General features: G+C 36.8%; 1 protein-coding gene across 2 annotated transcripts in view; it reads left to right on the forward strand.

Annotated features, from left to right (window-relative positions):
* The window catches only part of CSMD1 (CUB and Sushi multiple domains 1), a 1060719-nt gene that overhangs the window by 301564 nt on the left and 732103 nt on the right, over window positions 1-27052 (forward strand). For both annotated transcript variants that reach the window (XM_065834358.2, XM_071807004.1), the window contains exon 3: window positions 26444-26556. In XM_065834358.2, the coding sequence (XP_065690430.2) occupies window positions 26444-26556 (113 nt within the window). The remainder of the gene's footprint in view (window positions 1-26443; window positions 26557-27052) is intronic.

Consider the following 27052-nt stretch of genomic DNA (forward strand, 5'->3'; position numbering starts at 1 on the left):
TAATATTTAAAGAGAGTCAGGATCTTCCTGTCTTTCTCTCACTTCTTTGCCTTCTTTACTCTTTTGGTCGAAGCCAGTGGGGGAGTTCTGTTGAGGACATTTAGTCCCGCCTTTTACCATTTTGCAGAGGCCTTTGGGCCTTTCTGTCTTTTACCTTTTTTCTCTCTTTGTGATTGGCTGTTCAGGACCAGACGCTGCCTCCTGGGACCGGATGCTCAGTGTGGACAGAATTCGTGAGGAATTGCAATGAGTATATTTTATATTATATTCTATTTCTATTATATATATATATATATATATATCTCCTAGTAGTGTGTTAGTGCTTTGTTATTTTATGAAACTGTGCTTATCTCAATTCAAGTTTCTCCCTTCCCTTTCAATTCTCTCCCCTATTTCAGGAGTTGGGAGCGGGGTGAGTGAGTGGCTGCCGTGGTTGTATTGCTAGCTCGAGTTAAACCCTGACACTGTGGCATAGGAGTTTCCATCTGAATAGAAGGCGAAGCTTCTCTACTTTCAGGGTGCCAGAGCACTGGAACAGGCTGCTCAGAAAGGTTGTGGAATCTCCTCTGGAGACATTCAAAACCACCCTGAACACATTCCCATGCAATCTGCTGTAGGTTAACCTGCTTAACATGTGGGTTGGACTAGGTGATCTCTGGAGGTTTCTTCCAACTCCAATCATTCTGTGAATTCTGTGAATTTTCCTAAATTATCCAAGATTAAAAATGGGATTTAAAAGCAATCGGCTTCTGTTAGGCATCCTCCAAATCTGAGGAGCTCTATAAAGTAATCCAGTACTTGACATTCTCTTTGATATTTACATCCCTGTATAGTCCAAGTTAGTATCACATCGATCATTAACACAGTAAAAGAAACATCATATGTGTTTGCTGCTTGAAACAGCTGGAATTAAGAAAGGCAAACTCATCCACCTAAACCAGATTACAGAATCACCAATACTGTTCTGCTATACTTCTCATAGGAAACTGATGCTCTGGTTGTGCTCCACTTAACTCCGTTCATTGTATTGTTTTATGTTCAAAACCACTTTATTCTGTAGTTTCTACATCATAAAACTTCTTTAATTTGATGTAAACAATGTTTTAATGTTCCCCTAATTACCTCTTATTTTATCTCTAGCCCTGGACATGTGAGTGGAAACACTGAATTTCCACAATCCAGCAGCAGCAGTGGGGGAGGCTTTTTAATGAGACACAGTTTAAGCTTGACTGTTTGGAGTACATCAGTTAAATAATTTCTAATTCTCCCTTCAGACTGACTCTGAAGTTTTTTAGGAGTGAACTGGTGAGATTATTCCATAATTAGTAGCAACAACTTCAAGCTTTTTAAATTACTTCAGCAAAAGAAAAAATATAAATAACATGGTTCATGCTTTTCAGTTGCACTGCATTTTATTTTGGACCAGATATTTCTTTGTTCATTTGCTTCTTGAAATAGCTTTATAATTATGTGTTGATAATATCAGACTGGATTAACACTTCTGATTTTTTTTTTTTTTTTTTTTTTACTGACTGATCATTGTTCTTGCCTTAGAAGACACTTTGTTGTTTAGCTATTGTGCAGTTGTTGTAATGTATTAGCATAGAAGTTTCATTCATGTTAATGGCAATGGGAAGAAGAGGGCTTTCTATCCTTGACACTGTGACTGGATCTTGGCCTAAAGAAACTATGTATTCTAACTGAGAGAAAAAACAGAAAAAGACAAATAGAATCAGTAGCTATCTAGCTTGAAAAGTGTAGCCAATACACTGACTAGAAACAGGGTTTATACAATTATTTAGTACTCCAACTACATAAAATACAGGTTCGGATATCAGTCGGGGAGATTATTGGGATACGACAACATAAGAATATTGAGGATCCACAACATGCACACATACACTCACAAGAAACAAAACCAGAGGCCTGGAGGCCTCTCACTCCAGGGTACCCAAAAAGAAATAATCACTCACCTGAGTTAGGCAAGGACTCACACTTGCCTGAGTTAGGCAAGGACTCATTCAAGGATGAATAGAGAAAAATAACCACTCACCACAGGGAGAGGTGAGGTACTGTCAGTCCCACGAAGTCTCCTTAGATGGTGTCCCAGTCTAAGGGGAGGGCTCCAGTTCCCAGTCTCACTGCTCCAAGAAGACCACTCAGAGGGGGTCTTTGGCAGGGCCCCATTTTATAGCCTGGTCAGATCTGGTTGTGGGCATTACAACATAGTCCAGAAGCTTCTCAGCTTCTCTGGGCACCTCCCTCTTTGAGGACCCTATCAGCTGACTGAGGGTCCCACCCCTTCTGCCCCCCAGTTGTGTGGAAGTGAAGTAACTCTGCCCTGGGAAGGGGAGGATGTGACTGTCAGCACCTTGGCGGCACCCTAGGTGTGTACATGGGGACAGACACAGTGGGTCACAAAAGGTTCTAAGGAACCATCAGATGCCCTTTTGGAGGCTTTGGATCTCAGGGGGATGTGCAACTGCTTAATATTTTGCTGTAGAATTTCTTCCATTAACGTCATTTTCAAAATCAAATTTGAGTCTACACATGACAAAAATAATCTCCAGATTTTTTGTAGCACAACAATGTACATAGTATGCACTGATTCCCATCAGTGCAGGTTCTACTGGTTATGGGATCACCCTTCCTTCTCAGCTTACCATCAGGCAGTTGCTGTCCCTTGCTGCTCCGTGATAAAATTACTGCATTATAAATTGCGTAGTTCTTGCCGATTCTGTGGGGGCTACAAGCCTACAACTTCGATGTCTTGTCACACTGCCCAGCAGAACAAGGTTTCTGACAGCTAATCAGAACAAGATTTCTGATGGCTAAACTCTCTGGCCTTCATCATGTATTTTAGCTAGTTTAAAAATAGTGGGACGGATGGGTCTCAGCACCTTCCACTGTGTACCCTTGGATCCATAGGAATTCAGGAGCCATCTACCCTAGTCCAGCATATATCTTTCAAGGCATAGAAGTGTCTAGGCTTGACCCTTTGGTTCAAGTAGTTTAAGTCTGATTTCCCAACGGGTGTGAGATTTTTGAGCATTCCAGCATGGTTCAGACAGTGTCTTCTCTGTTAAATCTTCAGTAAAATTAGTAGATGAGAGGCAGTGAAGCATGGAAACTGGTTCAGATGTCCTCTATAATTGTGAAGGATAAGAACAAATTCTTTCAAATTCTGGACAAATTAAAGATTTTTGGAGAGGAAATATACTGTACATTTTTTTAGACAGTAGTCTTATCCTGACTGGCTTTTCTGAAAAAAAATCCCTTTGTTGCCTGATTCAGTTTACTCTTACATCATCCCATATATACAAAAAATCAAATAAATCCGTCCCAAAATAGTCTAACTTATGTCTCTGGGTGAGAAACAAATTCCACTGAGCCCCTAGGTGAGGCATCAACAGGAAGGACCACAAAGCAGGTAGGGTGAGAGTCTTGGAAGGCAAGAATACGGCTTCTTTGCTCAATCAAACAGGCCAAGCCTGCAGAAGCAAACACTGTTGTTTTCCAGTGGTGTTGACTGCATATAAAGGTATACACTGATCTTGGAAAACTTTTGGCAAAGTTTGTGAGCCCAGAAGTTCTAGCCTGATTCCTTCTTGCATGATGTAAGTCATGAAGTTTTCTTATGGGAAGTATTAACATTGATCAGAATGTTCTGCAGACAGCAGTGGGGTGAGGCAAGCACTTGAAGTGCCCTCCTTGCCAGGAGGCCTGAAAGGCCTTCTTGAGTGCCCAAGGATAACCCATCTCTATTGCAGAAGACTTCAATCACAACCCTCTGGAAAAACACTCAGAACACACAACATGAATAAGAATTGAGCGCTGCCGGAGGCTGCACTTATGCCTCTGGTGAAACACTCTGTCCATCAACCTCTGTCTTTGTGTTAGTGACACATTGTCTACAGATTTCCTAGATCATGTTGTGATGTAGATACACTGAGTTACTGTAAAATGTTAGACAAATAATTATTAAAATAGTTCATCTTTTAGAGATATTTGTTTCATTCCAATACTGTATACAATGTTTTCCAATATTTTCCACATATATTTCTTTCTTGTAAGAAGTTTTCTTTACTAAACAGAATGCAGTTATTTCATGGAAAAAAAATGTAAATATTTTATTTTTTTCTATATCTTCTGAAGTCTCCTAAGGTTTTTTCTTTTTAGCCCTTGAACGTATAGAGGCATACCATTGCCCACTAGCATCTTGCTGAAGATCACCAATGTTGCAATAAGCCTCTCCCAAAGTGAAAGCTGTAATGTCAATCAGTAACATATTTATTTTGGTTGTTAAACAATGCGGGTTCACTGACATATTTTTGGCTACAATTTCTCCCTTGGAAGTAATCTGCTGTGAAGATTACATCCTTTATACCATGTATATTAAAATCAAAGAGGCTTCTGTCTTCCTCACGGCCAGTCAAAAACTGCATAGCCACAACAGTAAAATCAATGAATAAGACTGATTTGAATATGTATGTTTTCATATAAAACAATATATTTTTTTATGATAACTATTTTAATCTTGTTGACCATGTTTACTTTTTGATCCCACAATATGCCTTTGTTTTTTTTGAATTGTTTTGCTGGACACACAATGCTTCTTGACAAAAGGTGCAAACTTGCATCCTTACTAGCTACTATCATCTCATAATAGGAGTACATTTTGCCAGCCTAACTATGCACAATAGATCTAACAGCAGATGACAGGGAAGACTTCAACTTGTGCAATCAGGAGAGAACTGTTGCATTCAAAAAGTTCATATTTTGGAGGTCGTGTGGAAAATACTTCACAAACAATATTGCATACTTCTATAGCATAGTTACCATAATGTAACAAAGCCTGTCTTATTTGTCTCACAGTTTAATTTCTAGATACTTGCTTTTGAATTGTACAAGTGCAATATATGTATATTCAGTGAAATAATCATGTCTTTCATATTAATTAGAAAATTAATCACTGAATGATGCTGTTAATTTCATGCTACTACTTTTTAAAATGCAGTAGTTAGGAGAAAAATAGAACAGAATAATATCATGTTTGATGTTGAAATCAAGTACAATTAATATTTCAAAGGAGAATAAAAATTATTATGTACATTAGTAAGTTTTAGAATTAAAATATAAAATGCTCAAACTAAGGACTAGGGCAGTAATTTTTTAGGTGCTACTGTCTAATTAGTGGTATTGTATATAAGCTTTATGTTGTTAAACAGAAATTCAAAGGGCCGACAAGGTCAAGAGGCTGAAAGAAACACAAATTTCTGTTTTCACAGGCAAAGGCAGCTCTTGGACGTACAGGCTGTTAGTCTTCCAGCTGAAATCTGCAGTGTGGTTTATTTTCATGAAATATTGCCATCTGGTGAAATATTGCTTTTCTGAGAGGTCACACAGGAGTCTTTATTAAACTAAATAACATTTAAATACTTATCTGTACAGCTTAAATTTTCAGGTATTTCATAAACTGTAAGTAAGTTATTTTGAAAATCTGTTTTCTGGCTGGCTATCTTTAACTTATGCAAGTTAGATAGAAGAGAAATAGGCACTCTATGGAATAGGTAAAAGAAGAATCAAACAGGCTAGTATAAAATATCTCTCTCATGTCACCCCTGCCTCTTTCTGTCCTCTCCTCTCATTCCCACTCTCTTTTCAGAGGAAAAAAGCAAAACTAAAACAACAAACCACACCTTAAAAATCATTATTCACTATCACATAAATAAGAGTTCTGACACTACTGAATGCTGTCAGCTCTCCTAGTGAAAGACATCTTCCAGTGATCAAGATGAAAATTACTTCATAGAAATTCCCTCTTGCTTCTTAAACTAGTAAAATAAATTTAACCATCTCTTACTGGAAGAATCAGTTACATTATATTCAAATATAGACCTTTTCAAAAAGCATAAGAGCCACTCATTCATCTTATTAACTTTTCAGGTATTTCATAGGACCTTGCTGCAATGCACAGTTTTGAAAAATTGTGTAGAAGGTTTATCCATAAATCTGCAATATATTCAGAACTTGGAATATGCCTAAGAATTTTATAATTTAATTCAAACCTACTGAACCAAAGACCACCAAAACCACCCTATTAAGTTTGATATGGGAAAAAAATTCAGGCTGCATCAGGTTTTCAACACTAGTTCACTGCAGACTGTGGCATCTTTTCTATCTGAATAAGACTGAAAAACATACAGTAGTGCAGAGGACTCAGATCCACACCAGGAAAGACTGTAGGTGCATGAAAGCATGTTTTAGCTGAACATTAAATGCCAAAAGTGCAAAAATGCCTACCCAACTGCTGCCTGAATGCAATAAACAAAATTTAAGTTTTCTTGTCTGACCTGAAAATTTGTCATACAGCTTGGCTTGATTTAGCCAACGTAATATAGCCTAATCTTTTTATACTTTGAGATACCGTCTTCCTAAATTGAGAACATGTATTCTATTTACATCCAATGAGAGTGAGTAATTTCCTTGTGAAAGCCTTTTGGAGGGTGATGATCTCAGCCTGAATTTGGACCAGCAGGAATGCTCTGTTGGTTTTTCAGTTGCTTACTTTTTTTTATAAAATATATAGGCATCCATCTACCTTCATTTTACATGTTGAAATTTTATCACTACATATCAAGGAATAAAGTGTTCGTGGGTCTACAGCCTTTTGTAAATTAAACATTTATTTGTTTAATGAACTGAAGAGTCCCTATTTGCAATAAAATCTGCAAACAGGGAATCTGAGGCTTTAGCCCTTACTTCAGGATTCCTGTTGATTTTTATGCAAGCTTTTTTCTATCCAATCTCTTTTCATATAAAGATATTTGGGAGTAACTCTTCAAGCTGTGAATGTAAGCCACTCACTGCCAGATGGGATACTCGCCTTAGGGTTATTGTTGAAAAACTGGGTGTATATCTTCTAGCTGATTCTGTGTAATGTTTACAGGAAGTGGGGATTTCTGGGCTCCTGTGTTGAGGAATGCTGATGAATTTTACATGTTACAGTAACTGTATAATTTAGATATGATTTGTCTGGAGGAAAGGATGGAAGCCAGAATCCCTCCAGCTAGCTGACTTGCTCCAGTGGTTTACTGGCATGCAAGAACATGCATCTTCAGATCCATTCTAAACACTGGTACAGTTTAATCTGGAAGAAAGAAAAAGTATTTCTGACTAGTTCAGAACTTCATTGATGGAGTTCTCACCTAAGAAATAGAAGAAGTGCATTTAAAACACCAAAGGCAAAAGAAAGACAAGAAAAAATCTCACACCAAGATTAATGCGTTGAAGCTTCTAGAGAAACAGTCTTTCTACAAGCAAAATTATATTCTCTACAGGAGATTTTGGCACCTAATTTAGTTACTTGAGTAGAAAAGGTATCTTTTTGAAGTGACTCACAGGCACCCATTCTTATCACATGACATTGCAGGGATCTTAGACTATGTGAAGGTTCTGGATTGTGAATTCTTAGTAGAAAGATATACCAGTCTGCAGTAATTTAAGGTATCATCAGCCTTTCCCAGATGGTTAACTTACTGCACTGTTTTCTGTCATCTGCAGGTTTAAGGCATTTAACTTTCCCTGGGCAGTGGATAAGAACTTCACATGCCTAATGCAGATGAATTTTGCCTTAGAGATCAGATACCCAAAACAAGGTCCAACAAAGCTAAGAAATCAGTACCTGCGTCTGTACTGCATGTGGTCCAAGAAATAAATATTATAAAGCAGAATAATTCTGAAAAAAAAAAACCAAAAAAACAAACAACGTATTTTTGAAGAAAAAAATGTTGCCACTTAATGGTTTAGGATTTTCTTATCACAAACCTATTGGGAAATGCTTAATATATATAAGGGAACTAAAAACTAGTTCTAAAAAAAAGGTTGAAATAACAAATGCAGTCCAAGCTAATTTATGCTGTTTAGCTAAGCTCATGTTTTACCTGAAAATTCCTTAGGACACTTTGCTGCTTTATGCCTATAGAAATGTTTAGATGCTGTGAATGACTCAGTAAAATGTGGGCACTGGAAGACTAGTCCTGCATTAGCAATTAATTGGGTACAATAGGTGCAGATCACAGACAGAAGTGGCTGATGCTGAGAGTCCTGCACCTCTATTACATACAGGCAGGGGCTTTGCTTCAGGTTAGATTTAGTCCAACTCCTGGGCAAAAGGCTTCCAGTAAATATGACACAAAGTTCGCTGAAGAAAATAAGTGTTATGTGTACACCGAATGACTCAGTGGTGGTGTAGCTAATGGTCTGGTATTTAACCTAGTACACCCTTTAAGCACGGGGGATACCTAGTTCACTGCTCAGAGATCTCAACCTGCACATGCTGAGTGGAGACACTGACAGGCTCACAGCAAAATCACACTATTTCTCTGACCCAATTCACTAATACAGCCAGTGACATAAAACACAGCTGGGCAGCATCAAATTCCTCACTAAATGCTGTTATTTAAAAGCTGAGGATGCTGGTACATCAGAGAAGAGTTAAATCCACAGTGCCACAGAATACGTAGAAAGTTACCGGGAAAAAGTTCTTTATAATCTTTAGAGTAATCTGTTTACACTCTGAAAAGTTAAACAGATGACCTTTATGTTTGCTTGTGGATTGTGTACCATTCACACAAAGTGTTGGTTTATCTCTTATTTGTTACAAATTTTTTATACAAGAGCTATATAGTATAACTAGTCACAGAGGAGTTAGCGTCCACAATGCTTCATTCCTAGACATCTCATATTATTACAGTATTTGACTGAAACGATTGTGTCGCTTTGATTTGAAAGCTATATATACACTTCCATAAATTTACTCACAGCTTATTTTCAGTGGAGATATCAGAGTTCAGTTTTTAAAGTGCTAATCTCTAATTGTTCTTGATATACGTCTCACTGAAATCAGTAGTGGTTATCAAGTAGTAGCAGATGCGTTTACGCTAAGTCCATGTAAATAATAAAACACCAGAGCTATTCTAAAAGATAGCTCAGGAAGAGCACAAAGGGAAAAAAAAAATCATAATAATAACTTGCCTGAAAATTAATTATGATTTAAGATTCAACAGCTCAACCACCTACACAAAATACTGTAAAGGCTTTAATAATCAAAAGGTTAGAAAAATAAAACCAAAGACAGAGCATTAATATTCAACAAAACTGCAAAACAAACTAAATGAAGATATCATTATCAATTGTGAAAATTACAGCCTTCGTGCAAATTTTGCATACATATATAGAGGAACGATTGATTCTAGAAACTTGGGAAGATTACATAAGCCTTGGTGCATTTCTTTGTTGGAAGACAAAAACTATTGAGTTTTGGTGGTAAAGCATATTCTAATCAAACAAACAGTAGTACCAGCAGTATTGACAGTGTGTTTTACAGTAAACAACTAGTAAACTTTCCAAACCACTACCTTCAATACAATCCCACAATAGCAATGAGAACTGAATCTATGAATGAAATACCTTAATCACACACTTCACTTCCAGAGGTTGAAGAAATGTTGAATCTTTCACGTGCTACTAAAGTGTGCTGAATCTAGGTTAGGGTTCTCAATTTACATCTGAATCTTTTAAAAATTTCTTCTACACTGCTATTTTGCAAAACCATTCACTTCTGTCTCTACCTCCTGGAGTGAATTCATGGCAGTTATTTCAAACAGATGAAAGGATTAATGAGTAGTTTATCTTGACTGTAAAATAGAGCAGGATTTTAGCAATACACTAAAGAAATATTTGTGATTTTCTATTTATTGAGACAAAATATTGCACAATTAAGTAAAAGGGGTGTATCAGAATGAGTATTGATGCTGAGTACACTGAACAATTAAGGCCACATAAGAAACTTGAATTTCTTGAAGAACGAGCACTTAAGGAATCTATTAGTTGGTTGATATTTACTGCTGCTCTTTTTCTATCTTGCAATCAAGTAGGCTAATAAAAAAAATTCAACATGGTGGTCTCTGTAGACTTCTCAAAATGCTTAAAGGTTTTAAATGTTTATGGTATGGTTTTTAAATGTGTGTATTACAGCAAAATCAAATCAGTACATGAGAATAAATGAAACTAAGTAGAGCAAGTGCTCCTCTGATGCTACTGTCTTGTTCAGTAGCTTTTCAAAACACTTCGTGATTCCAAAAACTGTGAAGGCCTGAGCTTTAATAAACATCTCTAATTGAACAATAGCTAAGTAACTAGTTCAGAAGGAATAAGGCAGATGTTCTGGAAAAAGACTTACAGGATTCTTGAGGTTTATGGATTCAATTCATATCAACAACTGTCAAATTGCTGCACAGGATAAAAAAACTCCATACTGGGATGTATGAGCAGGAAAATAGACTTCTATAGGCAATGTAAAAGAAACTTTCCTTTCTGCTTAGCACTGGGAAGATCTAGCTGGTGCATGGTATCCAGTTTTGGATAATGTACCTCAAACCTCAGACTCAATATGCAGCAACTGGAGGGAAGCCAGCTGAAAAAAAAAAAAAAAAAAATCTGAGATGAAAAATTCAAATGTTCAGAAATATGTCAGATATTAAGCATTATATTTATAAGTAACACCTAAAAAAATTTACTAGAAATGACTGTTATTACTTCATTTCAACATTGGCATTTTAAAAATCTAATTAGCCAATTATTCCTCTGAATATGAGTACATGAGCTTTCTTATATTCCGCTCTTGACAAGGCACCTGTCAAAGAGATTTCTTTTTCGGTCTGTTGTAGTGGCTTAGGTTAATAGCTTGAGCAAACTTGTCAGTCTGATATGATATTTAGCATGGTATTTTCAGCTGCTATTTTTTCTGTTAAATTTCCAGTGTTACCGGAATAGTATTTACTCAAAAAGCATATGTTTACTAGGCAAATACTCCATAATACAAATATTGTTAACCTAAAACAGATTGATACCTCTCAGAAAAAAAAAAAATAGGATGGTCAGAAGTGTTCAGGAAGGATGAATTAAGGAATTGGCTCTAAAAAGATCACCGTAATTCAAGCAGAATGTTTCTAGCAGGTTGTGGCATTAGCAGTTTAACTGTACAACTGATGGCTTAAAGACTGAATTGCATAGCATTGTATAGTACTGTGTATTACTGTGTAGTAAGCCATATTATTTTTCTAAGTACAAATTGTGGTCCAATATTTTCCCATTATTTATTTCTTGTATTCAATGGGTAATTTTTCTTGTAACACCAGACTGTTATGTCAAATCCTTTCCCTCGGTACCTCAGAGAATAACATTTCTCCACCTTCTCTATTAAACCTTTCTCTCTGATTAGTCATAAAACACTGCTTTAGGTCATCTGAATGTTGTCTTTTCTCTCATATGAGTCATGTCTTTATGACCCCAAGCATCTCAATAGCCTCTTGGTGAAGTCACTCATGTGAGTTTGTAAATTTTCCTTTTTTTTTTTTTTTGACAAATTCATTTTTATTAGACTCTGGAAGTATTATTCCATTCAACTAATTTTATCTGTGTAAAATTAGGGAAGAGGTCAAACCAGCTTCCTTCAGGATCAAGTGAAAACAGGGCTTTTTAAAAATAAGAGCATTTTCATAGAACAGAAAAAAAAAAAAATCCCAAGTACACATACCAAGAAAGGAGTCATGGTCTCTCTGTATCTTACCAAAGAGTCAAGAAGGAGCAGCGAAAAATGAATTGTGGTCATAAAGAACACATTAAAATTTCTTTAGATATCCTAAATCAAATAAATGTTCCACTAAAACCTGTATTCTCACAACAGTTGTTCTTTGTTTTAATATGATATTTGTTAAAACAGCAAGAAAGCCAAAACCACTTGCAGAATAGATACTGATATGGAAGGAAAAGTGGCATATTTTGATAGGAGTTTTGTCATTAAATGATACATCTCAGATCAAAAGACACAGATAAGATAAAAATCTTTTAATACTGCCTAGCATATGGAAATTAAAAGATGAAAGTGCTCTCATTCTGCAGAATTGAATAACACTATTCTATCAACAAATCAATAACAGGTAGTTTTCCTATTTGGCCATCAGGTAACAATGAAACTGCAGCTACAGATCTGTAACAGATAAGGCTGAAACAACTTCATTAGGTTATTTAGTCCATCTACCTCTTTCATACCATGATCAAATACAGATTTGTAAGGAAAAGAGGTCAAAGCAAGCACTAGAGTCTCCTAGTAAGGAAATGTAATAACAAGTTACCCTTCCACCCTGCCCCCTGCAACATTAAATAAGTGATAGCTAACTGAAGAGAAAAAGAAGAGAAAGAGAAGGAAAACCAAATATTTTCATTGTAGCATGGAATTATGGGAATTACAAAGTGATTAGCAGGAAAAAACAAAATCCACACTAAATAGGTTTGTGGTAATTTTGCTTTGTTTTGTTTCAATTTTTTAGAAAATGTATTTAAAAATGTATAAAGAAGCATAAATCTAAAGATAACAGAAGAGAAATGAGCTTTAAAAAGTATGATGAGAGAGAACAAATAGCTCTCCTTCTTATTTGCTTTCTTCCTGATTCTTCCCCTTTATATTTTTCTCCTTTTTTCCCATTTTTTAAAGCAATACTTCACTAAGTGTCTACTCTCCTCTTTTGCTTTCTTTTTCCTTAGAAATTTGTATTTATAACTTCAGGGGTCATTTTTGTTTAGTTGTTTGAAACAGGGACTCTGCATTCACATTGATAATAGACCTCTGGACAAAGCTTATGTCTCTAAACCATGATGGTTTTATCAACAGCAATGGCAAGAAAGGCAGCATTCATCGTTGATTGGTGTTCCGTCTTCTTGGCTGACATTCGTCCTTTCATTCTAGTTCACTTGCAGAGAGAATTGCCATTAATCATACGCAGTTTTCCCAGCTGACTTTCTCACCCCCATCCCAGCTCCCAGTCCAGGCAGCTTTTTTTGCAAGGGCTATTTCAAAAAGGCAAACTTTAGTCATGGAGGTTAATCTGTCTAGGCCTCTTTTATAGTCTTTAAATAGGCTTTTTTAGATTCAATGTAGGACCTGAATGCTGGAGAATGGTTTACTCCTTCATTTGCTACATGTGGCTTAGAACAGTCTGGAACCTAAAATGGATTTTTTTTTTCCCCATTGAAAAGGGGTTATTTTAATTCAGTTTAATATTCAGTAGTCTCTACCAATGTTCCCTGTAACCACTTCTCTGATAATTGGTGGGAGACTCTGTCAGGTCAGCCAAATTCTCTTAGTGCTAACTAGGGCTAAATAACTAAAGCTACCTTCTTTTCCCACAAAACATGACATTCCTTCCCACAGCTTCTTTCTTCCTTATCTCTTTTGAACATTCAATCCTCACTCACATCTCCTGCTTTTCTTTCTCAGTTGCACAGATGACTCCTCCAAAGCCCCTTGTTTTTTTGGTCTCGGAAGTTCTCTTGTCTTTTGTATTTGTTCTGTCATCCATCTAAATAGTTGTTATTGCTTCTTAGCTATTTCATACTTCTCTTACTTATTTCCTTACCACTCATTACTTGGAGAGGTAGGTGATCCCCATATTAAAACATTGTCAGGGAAATAGCAAAGTGTTACCCATGGCGTGACTGTTCCACAGGCATGGAATCTTCTCCAGTGGCTTGTTCTTAAAATCTTTTACTGGCCACAAAAGTCACCAAAGCCATCTTAATGCACATTAAAATAACAACAATTTCAATCAGTTGGCACTTTAATGAGAAAAAACTGAACTTTACAAACCATTCTACATAAATGTGAGCCAGTGACAATAATAATATATACAAATACAAAGAAATTCTAAACAATGGGTTTAGCTAAAAACCTATTCAAATTAATGAGAAAAAATGACAATAACAGTCAGGTTCTGAATGGATTTAGATGGAAAATGTGAAAGGAAAAAGTCCTCCTGCAATAACAATTCCTTCAGTACTGACTTCCTTCATGTCAAACAATGTCATGTCTGCTCCCTCCTTCTCTTCTTGTAGGTACTTATGGGCAGCCTGTAGGCTGCCTGTAGAAATGGATGTCAGAACCCTTCAGATCACAGGAGTGTGCTGATGGTATAAAATACTATGTTAAAAGTTAAAAAAATTTAAACTATTACCTGTGTTCAGATATTCAAGATTCTGCATCATCTGGACACGCGTGGGTAACTAAGGGCAGCTTCAGGCAGGTCTCCATCTGCAGGAATAAGTGACATGCAATAGGATAACAGATAATGCAGATCATCAATACTTTCCTGAAGAGATCTTATACATTTCATGGCAGAATTTGCCTAATATTCTCCTTGCTTCAGGCAACTAGTCAACACACATTGCTTGGGGCTAATGTATAAATATTACAATATAATTTTAAGACAAAGTTTACTGAAATTAAAAGTATGAGCAAAAAAGACTTTGCAGACATCCTTTCTTTGGAAGAAGCACTTTGAATGAGAACACTTTAAACTAGCAAAATATGACTCACCTAAACAGAGTTGTTAGGGTAAGTCATCCATAAGAAACAATTTGTTCCAAACTAAAAATGATATCACTATAGATATTCTCAATGATGTTCATAAACCCTGAAATGATATATTATATATGTAAGGATTAGAGGACAAGAGAACAAGATAGAATTTTCTGATAGGAGGAGCTCAAGCATCAAATTATGCATCCTAGGGCAAGCCTCCACTGAGGTGACTAAAAATATAACCACAGAAAATGCTCAGAAGGGAAGACAAAATATCTCTCAATTAAGACATATTTCTAAAGTTACTTTTGGGATGTGATATTTCAGGCTGAAGATACAGAAACTTGTTCACTATTAAACCTAACAGGAGATTGTTCAGCTTCATTACTTCTGAAATCATTGAAGATCTACTGATCAGAGGGCACATTGATAAGGTGACACCATAAAGAGAGTAATTTGAGGGTAATCACTAAAATCTGTATGCATACTGGAAACTTGAGATAGATCATAATGATGATTCAGTATAGTAAACTACACCATATACTGCAACAGGATTTGTACAAGGCAAGGATATTTTGAAAAATAATGATAAGCTTATATTTCAACATAATGATTTTTGCTCTAAAAATTAAGAAAAAAATTCTGGTGTAGAATTCAACATACTCTGACATTCATTAGCTGCTATACCAAAGAAATATAACAGCTAATGAATGCCAGTGTGGCAAAATAAAGATACTAAAAATGCGGTAGTTAAGTATTGTTAGCAAAGATAACAATATCAGCAAAGATGCAAAATTAGGGGCTTCAGCATATACTAACTACCAGAGTCAGTTGTCATAGGTACATATTAAGTGTGCAGCTTAAGGGTTCTGGATCTTTGCCACAGTATATAGTTCTTATTACAGGATAGGAAAGAAACTGCACCGAATTTTGGCCTTTGGTCCCACCTCTCTCCACTGCAAATAGATCCAGTGGTGAAAATCTATGTCTCTGTGTTTTGATTGTCTGTGTCAGATATTCTTGTATGTACTATGCCTCCCCCTTTCCTTTTATAGCCTACTCCTGCTTTACATAAGAATACTATTTAAAATGAAGCACTGAATTACACAGACAACTTACCTTCCAGAAGGCTTTAAATATTGCAAACTATGTACAAAGGAGATGACAAGTGATATAATGAAGGCAAGAAGGAATATATGATAGTTAATACAATACAGCATAACAATAGCTCAAAACACTTACATAATTATGAAACATTTCTAGAGATGGCCATTATTGCGTATTAGTAGCAATAGCCACTTCTTCTAAGTGCCATTTGAGACTATCAAAACTAGTTGTTTGCAAAGACTTTTTAAAAGTTAAATTTAGATAAAATGAACTTTATGACCCACTAAAGTAACCACTACATTTCTTTCTTGTAAAGGACAAACAAGCCAGACAGCAATTTTACAAGAGGTTTTCAAGTACTAAGTGATATATACTGTACTATACTTTGAGTATAATACGTAGAAATAAGACAGACTTTAAAGGTTTATGTAGAAAAAAAAAGGTCATAGCTCTTGGGAGCAAAACAGAGAAGCAGAATTTTTATATAGTGAGCTTTGTGCATATAGTCTAACATTGTCAAAGCCTGACCCCTTTAAAATAGATTTGTCAGAACAATTAACTTCAGGAAAAAAGGAAGGCAAAGTCATAATGAGGTGACAGTGAAGGAAAATTCTTTCCTCACTTCTGAAACAGGATACATCATTTTATCAAGCAAAAAGAGTCCTGGGGCATATTTATAGTATGCATAACGTATAGAATCATAGAATCATTTAGGTTGGAAGAGACCCTCAAGATCTTCGAGTCCAACCATAACCCGACTCTGCCACTAAACTATATCCCCAGAGCCTCATCTACACATATTTTAAACACCTCCAGGGATGGTGAGTCAACCACTTCCCTGGACAGCCTGTTCCAATGCCTGACAACCCTTTCCGTGAATACATTTTTCCTAATATCCAATCTAAACCTTCCCTGGTGCAACTTGAGGCCATTTCCACTTGTCCTATCACTTGCTACTTGGGAGAAGAGACCAACACGCTCCATGCTACAGCCTCCTTTCAGGTAGTTGTAGACAGCAATAAGGTCTCCCCTCAGACTCCTTTTCTCCAGTCTAAGCAGCCCCAGCTCCCTCAGCTGCTCCTCATAAGGCTTGTGCTCCAGACCCCTCACCAGCTTCATTGCCCTTCTCTGAACTCACTCCAGCACCTGAATGTTTTTCTTATAGTGAGGGGCCCAAAACTGAACACAGGATTCAATGTGAGACCTCACCAGTGCCAAGTACAATGGGAAAATCTTGCTAGCCACAGTATCCTTGATACATGCCAGGATGCTGTTGGCCTTTTTGGCCACCTGGGCACACTGCTGGCTCATATTCAGCTGTATGTCTGTCAACACTCCCAGTTCCCTCTGCCAGTCAGCTTTCCAGCCACTCTTCTCTGAGCCTGTAGCGCTGCCTGGGATTGTTGTAACTCAGGGGCAGGACCTGACGCTTGGCCTTGTTGAACCTCATGTAACCGGCCTCCGCCCATCGATCAAGCCAGTCCAGATCCCTCTGTAGTTCCCTCCTACCCTCCAGCAGATTAACAGTCCCACCCAACCTGGTGTCATCTGCAAACTTACTAAGGGTGCGCTCAGTCGCCTCATCTAGATCATTGATAAAGATATTAAAGAGAACTGGCCCCAATACTTACCCCTGGGGAATACCACTCATGACCAACTGCCATCTGGATTTGGCTCCATTCACCACAACTCTTTGGGCCCAGCCATCCAGCCAGTTCATCACCCAGTGAAGAATACATCCATCCAAGCCAGTTTCTCCAGGGGAATGCTGTGGGAAACATTGTCAAAGGTTTTACTAAAGTCCACATAAACAACATCCACAGCCTTTTCGTCATCTACTAATGGGGTTACCTTGTCACAGAAGGAGATCGAATTGGTCAAGCAGGACCTGCCTTTCATGAATCCGTGCTTAGTGGGCCTGATTGCCTGGTTATCTTGTATGTGCTGAATGATGCCACTCAAGATGAACTGCTCCATGACCTTTTCTGGCAACAAGGTCAGACTAACAGGCCTATTATTCCTCAGATTCTCCTTCTGGCCTGTCTTGCAGATGGGTGTCACATTTGTCAACTTCCAGTTGACTAGGACTTCCTGGGTTAGCCAGGACTGTGATAAATGATGGAAAGTGTTTTGGTGATCACCTCCACCAGCTCTTGCAGTACTCTTGGATGGATCCCATCTGGCCCCATAGACTTGTGTGTGTCTAAATGGTGTTATTTACATAAGAACACTGTGAGAAGATTCTGTGATTCTTTAAGCTGTAAATGCACATAGTTTGGAAAAACACAGATGGCAAAGGAAGAATCTCATTGAATTGCTCCAAAAGCCTTTGGTTTTGGAACTATTAATACAGCATCAGTTTTTCTCCTTAAGTACAGATTTTTTTATCTTACAGCTCTAATGAACACTTCCACTCAAATTTCAAACAATTTAGATATCCCCTACGATTCATTTTCTAAAATGAATTCCTTAAAAATGACAATAGCACATTATTTTATCTTTCTTTTGGTTTCAGGTATTTAAATATACTCATCCTATTCACCTAAATCTGAATCTTTCTACAATTTGCAGTATTCTTCAATCGAAAGAATCTTTTCAGTTAGTAATTTTATCCTTATTTTGCAAATGGGAAAACAAGACATGAAAATGTTAAAGCATCTAATTTCTAAAATTTTGGATCAAATTGATTTACTGAGAACATAAATTAAGTCAAACAAAATTAAACTCAAGCCTTGCAAAACCATGTAAAAGTCAGCTTTACAGTTTGGCTTATGAAATAAGAGATGTATAAAAAAGTTGAGCTTTATTACTTGGGTAGTTTTTCAAATTTGTATCACTTTTTCTTTCTCTTTTGTAAAAAACTCTGTTAAGCAGCCTGAGGAGAAAAGTGCCATTTTGGCAAGAACAGTTGAAAAATAATGACTAGAAAATACTAATATAAAATATTTTACTCTTTAGAAATATGTAAATCTTTAATTAGCTGACCTATTTTATTTCATTAGCCCAAAAGCCACGAAGATGATTAAGGCAGTACAGCATCTCCCTTATGAGGAAAGGCTGAGGGAGATGGGGCTCTTTAGCTTGGAGAAGAGGAGACTGAGGGGTGACCTCATTAATGTTTAAAAATAGGTAAAGGGTGAGTGTCATGAAGATGGAGCCAGGCTCTTCTCAGTGACAATCAATGATAGAGCAAGGATCAATGGATACAAACTGGAACACAGGAGGTTCCACTTAAATATGAGAAGAAACTTCTTCACAGTGAGGATAACAGAATATTGGAACAGGATGCCCAGGGAGGTTGTGGAGTCTCCTACTCTGGAGACATTCAAATCCCACCTGGATGCTTTCCTGTGTAACCTCATCTAGGTGTTCCTGCTCCAGCAGGGGGATTGGACTAGATGATCTTCTGAGGTCCCTTCCGATCCCTGACATTCTTTTGATTCTATGATTCTGTGAAAAGGGTATATCTCTCTCTCAAAAAAAAATGAAGGTCAGATCCCAGATAACTGATGAGAATGACTTCAATCATTAGTATGTTAGTTTGTATTTTGAATTGAGCAATATAAAAAAGCCGGACAGTCTAGCCTGTGCAAAACAGAAAACAGAAATCCGCAAAGCTATATAAGTGTTCAAAAGTTTACTGCAGACCATAGGCCGCATTTGAAGTTTCACACATTCCCAGCATAAAGTTCTAGGCACAAATCTTTAGTCTTCCTTACAGAAGGAATGTGAGCACTATATAAAATGCTAAACTCATGTTTGGACAGTATCATTATTTTTAGATACTTCCCCCTTGCTGCAAAGGACAAACATGCTGTTGGTACTGAAATATAATCTATTCAAGTATTTGCTAGGATATTTTCTTTTGCCTCAAGGCCTTTGCTTAATGTGGTGCCACCAAAAAAACTAGAGTAGTTTTTTTTTGTTTTTCAGCTGGCAATACTACTGTAATCCTATTTGTAAAAATGTTAAAAGAAAGATTCAGAAATTGATTTATTTCTCCCCTCAGGCAATTTTGTGTGAATTTACTGTGTTGCAGGGCTTCTAAGTCACTTGTCACCATTCTGTTTCCATTTACAGTGGCTTAATTTCGCTGTTTTTTCTGGAAGTGCTCTAATACTGTAATAAAAGGTGAGCCTGTAAAACCCAGGGAGATGGAAATGTGGGTGATTTTTCAGTTATTAGTGGCTGGCCTGTGAAGACAAGAATAGTCCTCTTTACAGACTTTTTCCTCTCTAAATTCCATTTAGTAGAGGCATAAAATACCATTTGTGTTCCTATGATAGGGTTTCGAGGTTGTTTTTTCAGTTCAAGTCGTCTCACAAGTGGGAGTATGAATATTATCTATAAATGATTTACAATGGATTTGTAAAACAAAATTTAAAATAAAATTCATCCTCATTTATTCTGAAGTTGAATCAACTGTTCATTGCTGTAATGTTTTCCCAACCTGATGTAGATCTTTCTCAAGCCTTATGACACAGGAAATGCAAACCAGCTTCACAACTGAAGTTACAAAAAATAACAGATCACTATATACACTTTTGTGGATTAATGTGACACGTACCAAAAAGATGAGTGAACATGCTGTGATATCCATATGTCAGAGTAAACAGACAAAACTCACATAATGACACTTAAATTGACTAATGTAAAAGTTTTCTAAGATTATGGCTTAAACTGTTTGACAAGGTGTTGGTGACAAAGTCACTGAGATATCTTAGTTCAGCTAACTCAATTCCTGACTTTTTAAATTAAAAAATGTTAAATTTCACCTTACTAACAATGGTCTTACTACCATATTTTTTATTATTAAACTTATGGTACTTTTATTAGTCAGCTAAGAGACATGAGCATATAAATAACAGGCCTGAAGAAATAATTCAGTCTGTGAAACTGTTTTACATACTTTTCTAAAAATAGGATTTCTTTGGAATATAATTATTTATTTAATTGAATCAAATCACATTTTCATTTACATCTGTGTAATTTTACTTCTACTGGGTCCATGTGGGTTCATACAAGCACACTTGAGAGATGTCTTTGGTCTAAATATCTGTGTACTGTTAGAAGGTAGAAATGTAGTCTTCTCATTAACCAGGAACATATAATCTTACTTAAAGTTTCAGTTGTTTTTTCTAAAGCACAAAGAATCACTAGTTTTATACTAACTAGCTTATTTCTCTTAGAGGTAAAACCCTGTTTTTATCCTTCTAGCAATAATGGCATATGAAACCATTTTTGTGGCTGTGTTTTGTGTACAATGGTTATAAATTGTAAGAAAATGTACATTATAATGGTAAGGTCTAAGCACTTCTGTGTAGCCATAGCACAGTGCTGTGGCCTACAGCTTCATTTAGTCAGCAGCCATGAGTCTCAGTGATGGCCATCCATTTCAGATTATTTTTTTTTCTTGTAGTTTGCAGTACGTTGGAGCCTAGGAGGTGTGGAAGTTCTGTGATTTTATGTTACACAAGCCCTTTTATTCTCAGCACAAGTAACAAACTCCAGTAGCCCCATTCACTGACAGCAAACACCCTCGAAATTACACTCGCTCTGTTCTGCTGTGCAATCCCGCCGTGCTGGAGCTGCTGGAGCCTGCTGGCTGCCCAGACCTGCCAGGCTTTTGCCAGCACCTATAGCCCCTTGGGAAGCCCTCAGCCCACTTTCCTGGGACCTGCCTTCACTTTGGTCTCCTTCACAGCTGCATATTGGTTTGGTGTTGGCCAATTCCTCTCACATTTTCCTGCTCCCTTACTGAACCCCAGTAACTGCAGTTACAGGCTACCTCTCCACAGCATGAGAGTTTCCTGCTGCAGGTGTAAGCCTTGCTAACATGACTGTTTGGTAGCAGCTAGAGAAACCAGCTGCTTTTTCTGAAGGCTAAAGGCTATGTCAAAATCATTAAGTTTCCAGCCTTTTTCTGCTTAGTGACTAAACACAGCGAGTTTCGTTAATAAGAGGCTTTATGGACTTTACTGAGCTAACTTTTTGCTTTGATTGCTTGCATCCTTCTCTTACTAGCAAAATATTAATTTTATAATTCCTGCAATTAATTCCTAAAGTCACAGGAAACATCAAAAATTTTTCATATAACCATACCTTGGAAAAAATGTACATGTACTTAGCTGTGGGAAAGGCTTGAATTAAAAATCTATTTCTTGCCTATTTATAACTGATTATTAATTTGAGATTATTAATTTGAAATTCCAGAAGAAAGAGCACCCAAGTAAGAGATGTGCTTTTTGTGTTCTGCTACTACTTATGCCCCTCTAACAAGGTGCACACACCTTAACTGCCTCTAGTTAGCAGGACAGAGGAGTGAGCACCTGATGTCAATTAGTCAAATAAGGAGTTAGGGGCTAGCTAATTGGTTTGCAGATGTTTCTGGGGTGTAGAGGAGTTAGGTGATGGAGGAAGTGTTTTGACTGTCTGATGGGAGAGCTTTGAAGTTGGTTTCCTAGGGACAGAAGGAAGTGGGGGACTGGGAGGACAGTGCTGCATTGTTTCTGTGGGTCTATAACTGGAGAGAACCTGGAGATGGAGGAGTTTGAACCTGGTGAAAGTGGCACTGAGGCAGATTTGGCATGGCTAGAATAAGAAATGTGAGAGCTAATGGGTCTTAATTCATTATTCTATTTCTTCTTAGGAAGGAAAGCTTATTAACACTCATCAATGTGAGGAGAGGTTGCTGTCTGTTTTCTTAATGCTGGAGAGGTGGGGAAGGAAAGGGTAATTCCTGTGCAGTGGGCTGGGTGTACTCTCTGAGATGAGGCTCTGCCTTCTGTGGTGTTTCTTGTACAGTTTTGTAAGAGGACTGTCACTCTTACCTTAAGCTAGAGAAAACCAAACGAATTAGAGCCTCTGAATGAAAAACTTGACCTTGAACAATTTGTTCTCTATGTCTTCCCTTTGTCTGTGACTTAAATAAAAAAGTTGAGGCTGGGGTAGTGGGATTAAATATATATATGTATTTAGCATACCTCCTGTGATAGAAAATCAGTTATAAATTATAGATCTTGTACTAATCTTATAGTGGCTCCTCATTCCTTTATGTATGAGATGGTATCTGACTCAGGTTTTAAATCCTTGCTCCCTCTTGGCAACAGAATGGATGTAAATTATTAAGATAAGGCTTCTGTGGTTTCAGACATGGTAGGTAACAGCCTGGTTTGCTGGAATGAATATGCTGATCTCCTGACTTTAAGTACCATTAGGTGTCTTAACCTGTGCGTAACTCTTCTCGCTGCTGATAGCAAGTACAGACAGGAGTTTGCCCCTGGGGATTGCATTCTATAATGATAACAAAAAAAGGGAAATCCCTATGTAAGTTTTAACAGTGTGTTATTCTGATTCCTGCAGGCTGGATAATGAAGCAGATAAATCTGCAAGAGCATGACCCATAGTTGTGGCTGTGGTCAGCCATCTTTGTGGTGGTGGGTTTGTTTGTTTGTTTGTTTGTGTAAGGTTTCTGTTTGCCCGTTGCTTCCTATCCTTCCTCCCCTTCCAAAAAGAATGTGGTTTCTTCTATACCACTGCAATAGGCAGCTGAAGGTGGCAGTAAGGTTCCCCCTTTAGTTGTCGTCTTTTAAGGGATTATGAAATGTACTCTCTTGAACATTGTTTGCCACAGGCACCTAATTGTTTTGCCAGCCCCCCAGAGGACTTGCCACACATCTATTTAGTACAAGGATGTCCCAGAATCTGCCCTCACAAGTAGACAGTGGAGAAGCTCTGAACAGAGCCAGCTGGATGCTACGCTATGGAGTGTGAAATATGGTGGTGTGGTTTTGTGTGGGTGAGTTTGTTTGTTTGTTTTTGTTGGTGATGGTTTTTTTTTGTTGCTGTTTTTATTGAACAGGGGCTAGACTCAGTACTTGTGTGCTACTGTGTTTTCTGTTATAGGTTCTGTTTCTTCTTTATACACAAGATGAATATATTCCACCTGTGGTTAAAAAATGTATTTCAGTGTGTGCATTTTGTGCAGATCAATACTACTGAAAGTTGAGGAAGTAGCAATATTTTAAGCTTGAAGAATGATTGTATGCTCAGTATGAAGTAGTGCAAGTTTATGAAATGACAGTTTTATTCACAGAGGGACTTGAAATGGTTCTGTGTTTTTTAGCACATACAGTTGTCTGTCTAAACAGTTGCCTTTCTGGTTGCAGTAAAGGCTTACATGTTAATTGCAAAGATACTTTTACAAAGTAAAGCAACATGTGAAGGTGTGTGATTTTTCTGTATGATGAAATGAATGTGCAGATCACATTATGATTCATGAACTATAACAACCTAGCAAAAATGTTAGTAAAGGGAGGAAAAAAAATGACTTAGTAGGATAGCGGTGTTTTAATTCTGGAAATGTCTGAATAGTAACACTCTAGATTTTCTTTTGCTGTCTAGTTTTTGTTTGCACTAAACTTCATGTCATTTAATCTCACTGAATTAATTAAAATACTATGAAAAGATGCTTTCAGAAATATTTCAGGCAACAAGGCTACTATAGAGGCACCCAGGTAGTCTGTCGGATGACTGACATACAGATTTCTTCTATTTGAGACTTTTCCATATTTTTTAAGATTACTGTAACGCAAATAACTTGAAAAAATTTATTTCGAGTTGATGTATTAATTCCTTGAAATTTACCACATACTTGCCTTTGTCTGCAAAACCTTTGTGTGCTGATTTAAGTTATAAAAGAATATATTTGTCTTACTTCAGTATGAATGGGAATGCCAGCCTAAAGAATGATCTTCTAGTGTTTCAAGGACGGTACTACAGAAACAGTTTTATTTATTAAACAGGTAAAGAATCCATATTGTAGAAGTGATGCTTATTCTCGTAACAGAATCAAAGCAGGTAATTCTAGAAATCACCACAAGACCTCAGGATGTCTATTTGCTGCTCAAATGAGTTCTTTTATATGAACCACTGATAAGTAATGAGGTAGCTAAAGCTGTGTAGTTCTGCATTGATATAGCTTTATTTTTGTATTTTTATAATGTGATGTGGGTTTTTTGTTTGTCTGTGTGGTGTTGTGTGTTTTCTAGGTCTCCTATGTAGTGTGAAGTGCTGCTTCTATCTTTCTGTGTGTTTCAGCCAGATTTTCCTTCCTTCCTTCCTTCTCCTACAATGCATGCTAGTTTACTATATTTTAGCAAAAAAAAAAAAAAGTTAGATTCTGGAAATATTGTAGTGTAAGATCAGAAAATACATACCCCAAATAAATATTGAACTGTTAGATTATACACTCCAGATGTACAGGAGTAGTGATAACCACTTTAATTTTTTAAATAGAACAAAGGGCACATTTCCATAAAAACTACAACATCTACTGAAGGTGAGAGAACATGCAGAAGTCTGAACATAAGATGTGTCAAGCCTCATAATACCTTTGCTGTTCGAGGATTCAGGAAAAAATGAACCTGGTTATTTCTGGAACTGGAGTAAATGAGGTGGAAATTAGTAGGAGTAATAGCTTGGCAAGTACACAGAAGGTGAAGAGATTACAACAAACACCTAATTAGCACATGGGAAACAATGTTGTTTAAAAAGAAAGGAAGAAATTGCAGAAAGCTTTTTGCTGACTTATGTTGCCTTGACTATATGCATTCATCTGTGTTCAAAACTGTCTTCGCTTTGTTCTCTGACTCATCCAAGTTTATTTGTTCTCCAAAGCCCAAAATTGGAAGGAGATGGGGAACCACCTTACTGGTGTAATTCAAGGGTAGGATTCTTCTTACATGTTTTATTATATGAGGGTGCTTGTAAGCCTGATTTTGCAAAGAACTTCTAGTTCAGTGATACTGCTGTACTAGTATGTTATTTACAGTATTTATCTTCTGCTGTTCCAGATGCCAATTAGTGACCTATAGCATCATTGTACAATAAACTTTAAAGGGTTGTTTTAACCATCCAGATTAAAAATATGTGAAAACATTTTTGATGTGGTGTGTTGTTTTTTTTGTTTGTGTGTTTGTGTTTGGTGGTGGTTGTCGTTTTGTTGGGTTTTTTGTTGGTGGTTTTTTTTTTTGTGTGTGTGTGTATGTTTTTGTTTGGTTGGTTGGTTTTTTCAGCTGTTCCAATATCTGAATTAAAGAAGTTCTTTAGGGGTGAAATTTGAACAAAAAGTGGCTTTCTGGTATGTTGTCTTGTACCCAGTGGATCATGTACACTTATTGCAAAATATAAAAACTATCTTATGATATAAGACAGTACAGTTTTGGGTTTGTGGGACAGTAATGATGTCTTCTGTCTTATGCAAAATTAAATCATTAAGAAACCAATATTTATTTGGGAAATTATATTTAAATCAGTTGCACTGTAATTATAACTTATCCAAAATTCTAGTTTCTATGTAGATGTGAGACTGCTAATAAGATGGAAAATTTAAGGTGATTGATTGATTGGAAGTTGTGTTGTGTGTTTTTTTTGTTGTTGTGTGGGTTTTGTTTTTTTTTTCTTGTCATTTAATGTATATGGTATTGAACATACGAGATGCATGTTTTTTTTTTGGAAACAGCAGATAAGAGGACAGACAGGGTAGTCCACACTATCTCAGATAGTGCTAGGAGTTTCTGTGTGGGTCGAGGCCTGGGTATCTGCTTCTAGGTGTCCTATATTTATGTCTTCATCTTGAAATGAATCCTATAAAAAAGTCCTTTGTCTTCAATAGATACAAGCCAGTCTGTCTTTCAGTGTCCTCTGTTGGAAAGTGTGTAGGTGTGTTAAAATAAGAGGGTTAAAAATATCAAGAATGTGTTGGAAATCTTGGAGTGAATGGTTAGAGATTGCATCAAAGAGCATGATGTTTTGGCATTTCAGATATGGAAATATGATGCTCACCATATGACTCATCACACCTATTGATGTGCTATATTTTCAAGGTTGTAACGCTTTACACATTTTATTGTACAGGTTATCTGGATTTCAGCTTCCATCATCTATTGTGAGCACAGGATCTATCCTCACTCTCTGCTTCACCACAGATTTTGCCGTCAGTGCTCAAGGCTTCAGAGCTATCTATGAAGGTAAGAACTCTTCTCCTAACAGGTCTTTATTCTACTTGATACATATTTTTTATGTTGAAACATGATGTTTCAATTTTAATTGTTTCAGGTTTGAATAATTGGTGAATATTGCATATTTTTTTATAGTATATTCAAATGTTATGTCATAGCCGTAGTCTTGATGTTGAAATTTAATTTAAACTAGTACTTTAATCTCTGCTGGAATTTTTAATTGGATCTGTCAGACTTCCAAATCTGGATTTAGAAATGCTTACATTTAAATGGTTTCCTTATTATATCTGAAATGATTTCTTTTGATAACTTCTTTAGGAGATGCTTTACTTAAGGGTTATAATTATAAAAATGAAAGACTGTATGAATACTAACTGGTCCTGAAAATCAATCACTAATCTTCTTGTGGAAAATTAAAACAACAGGGATGACAAGAAATGTGTGTGTATATATTTATGTATATATATACATTAAAAAAGGCAGTTGAAAACTGTTTCTGTGGAAG

This window comes from Patagioenas fasciata, chromosome 3 (genome assembly GCF_037038585.1).
Source record: "Patagioenas fasciata isolate bPatFas1 chromosome 3, bPatFas1.hap1, whole genome shotgun sequence".
In the NCBI taxonomy this organism is placed as follows: domain Eukaryota; kingdom Metazoa; phylum Chordata; class Aves; order Columbiformes; family Columbidae; genus Patagioenas; species Patagioenas fasciata.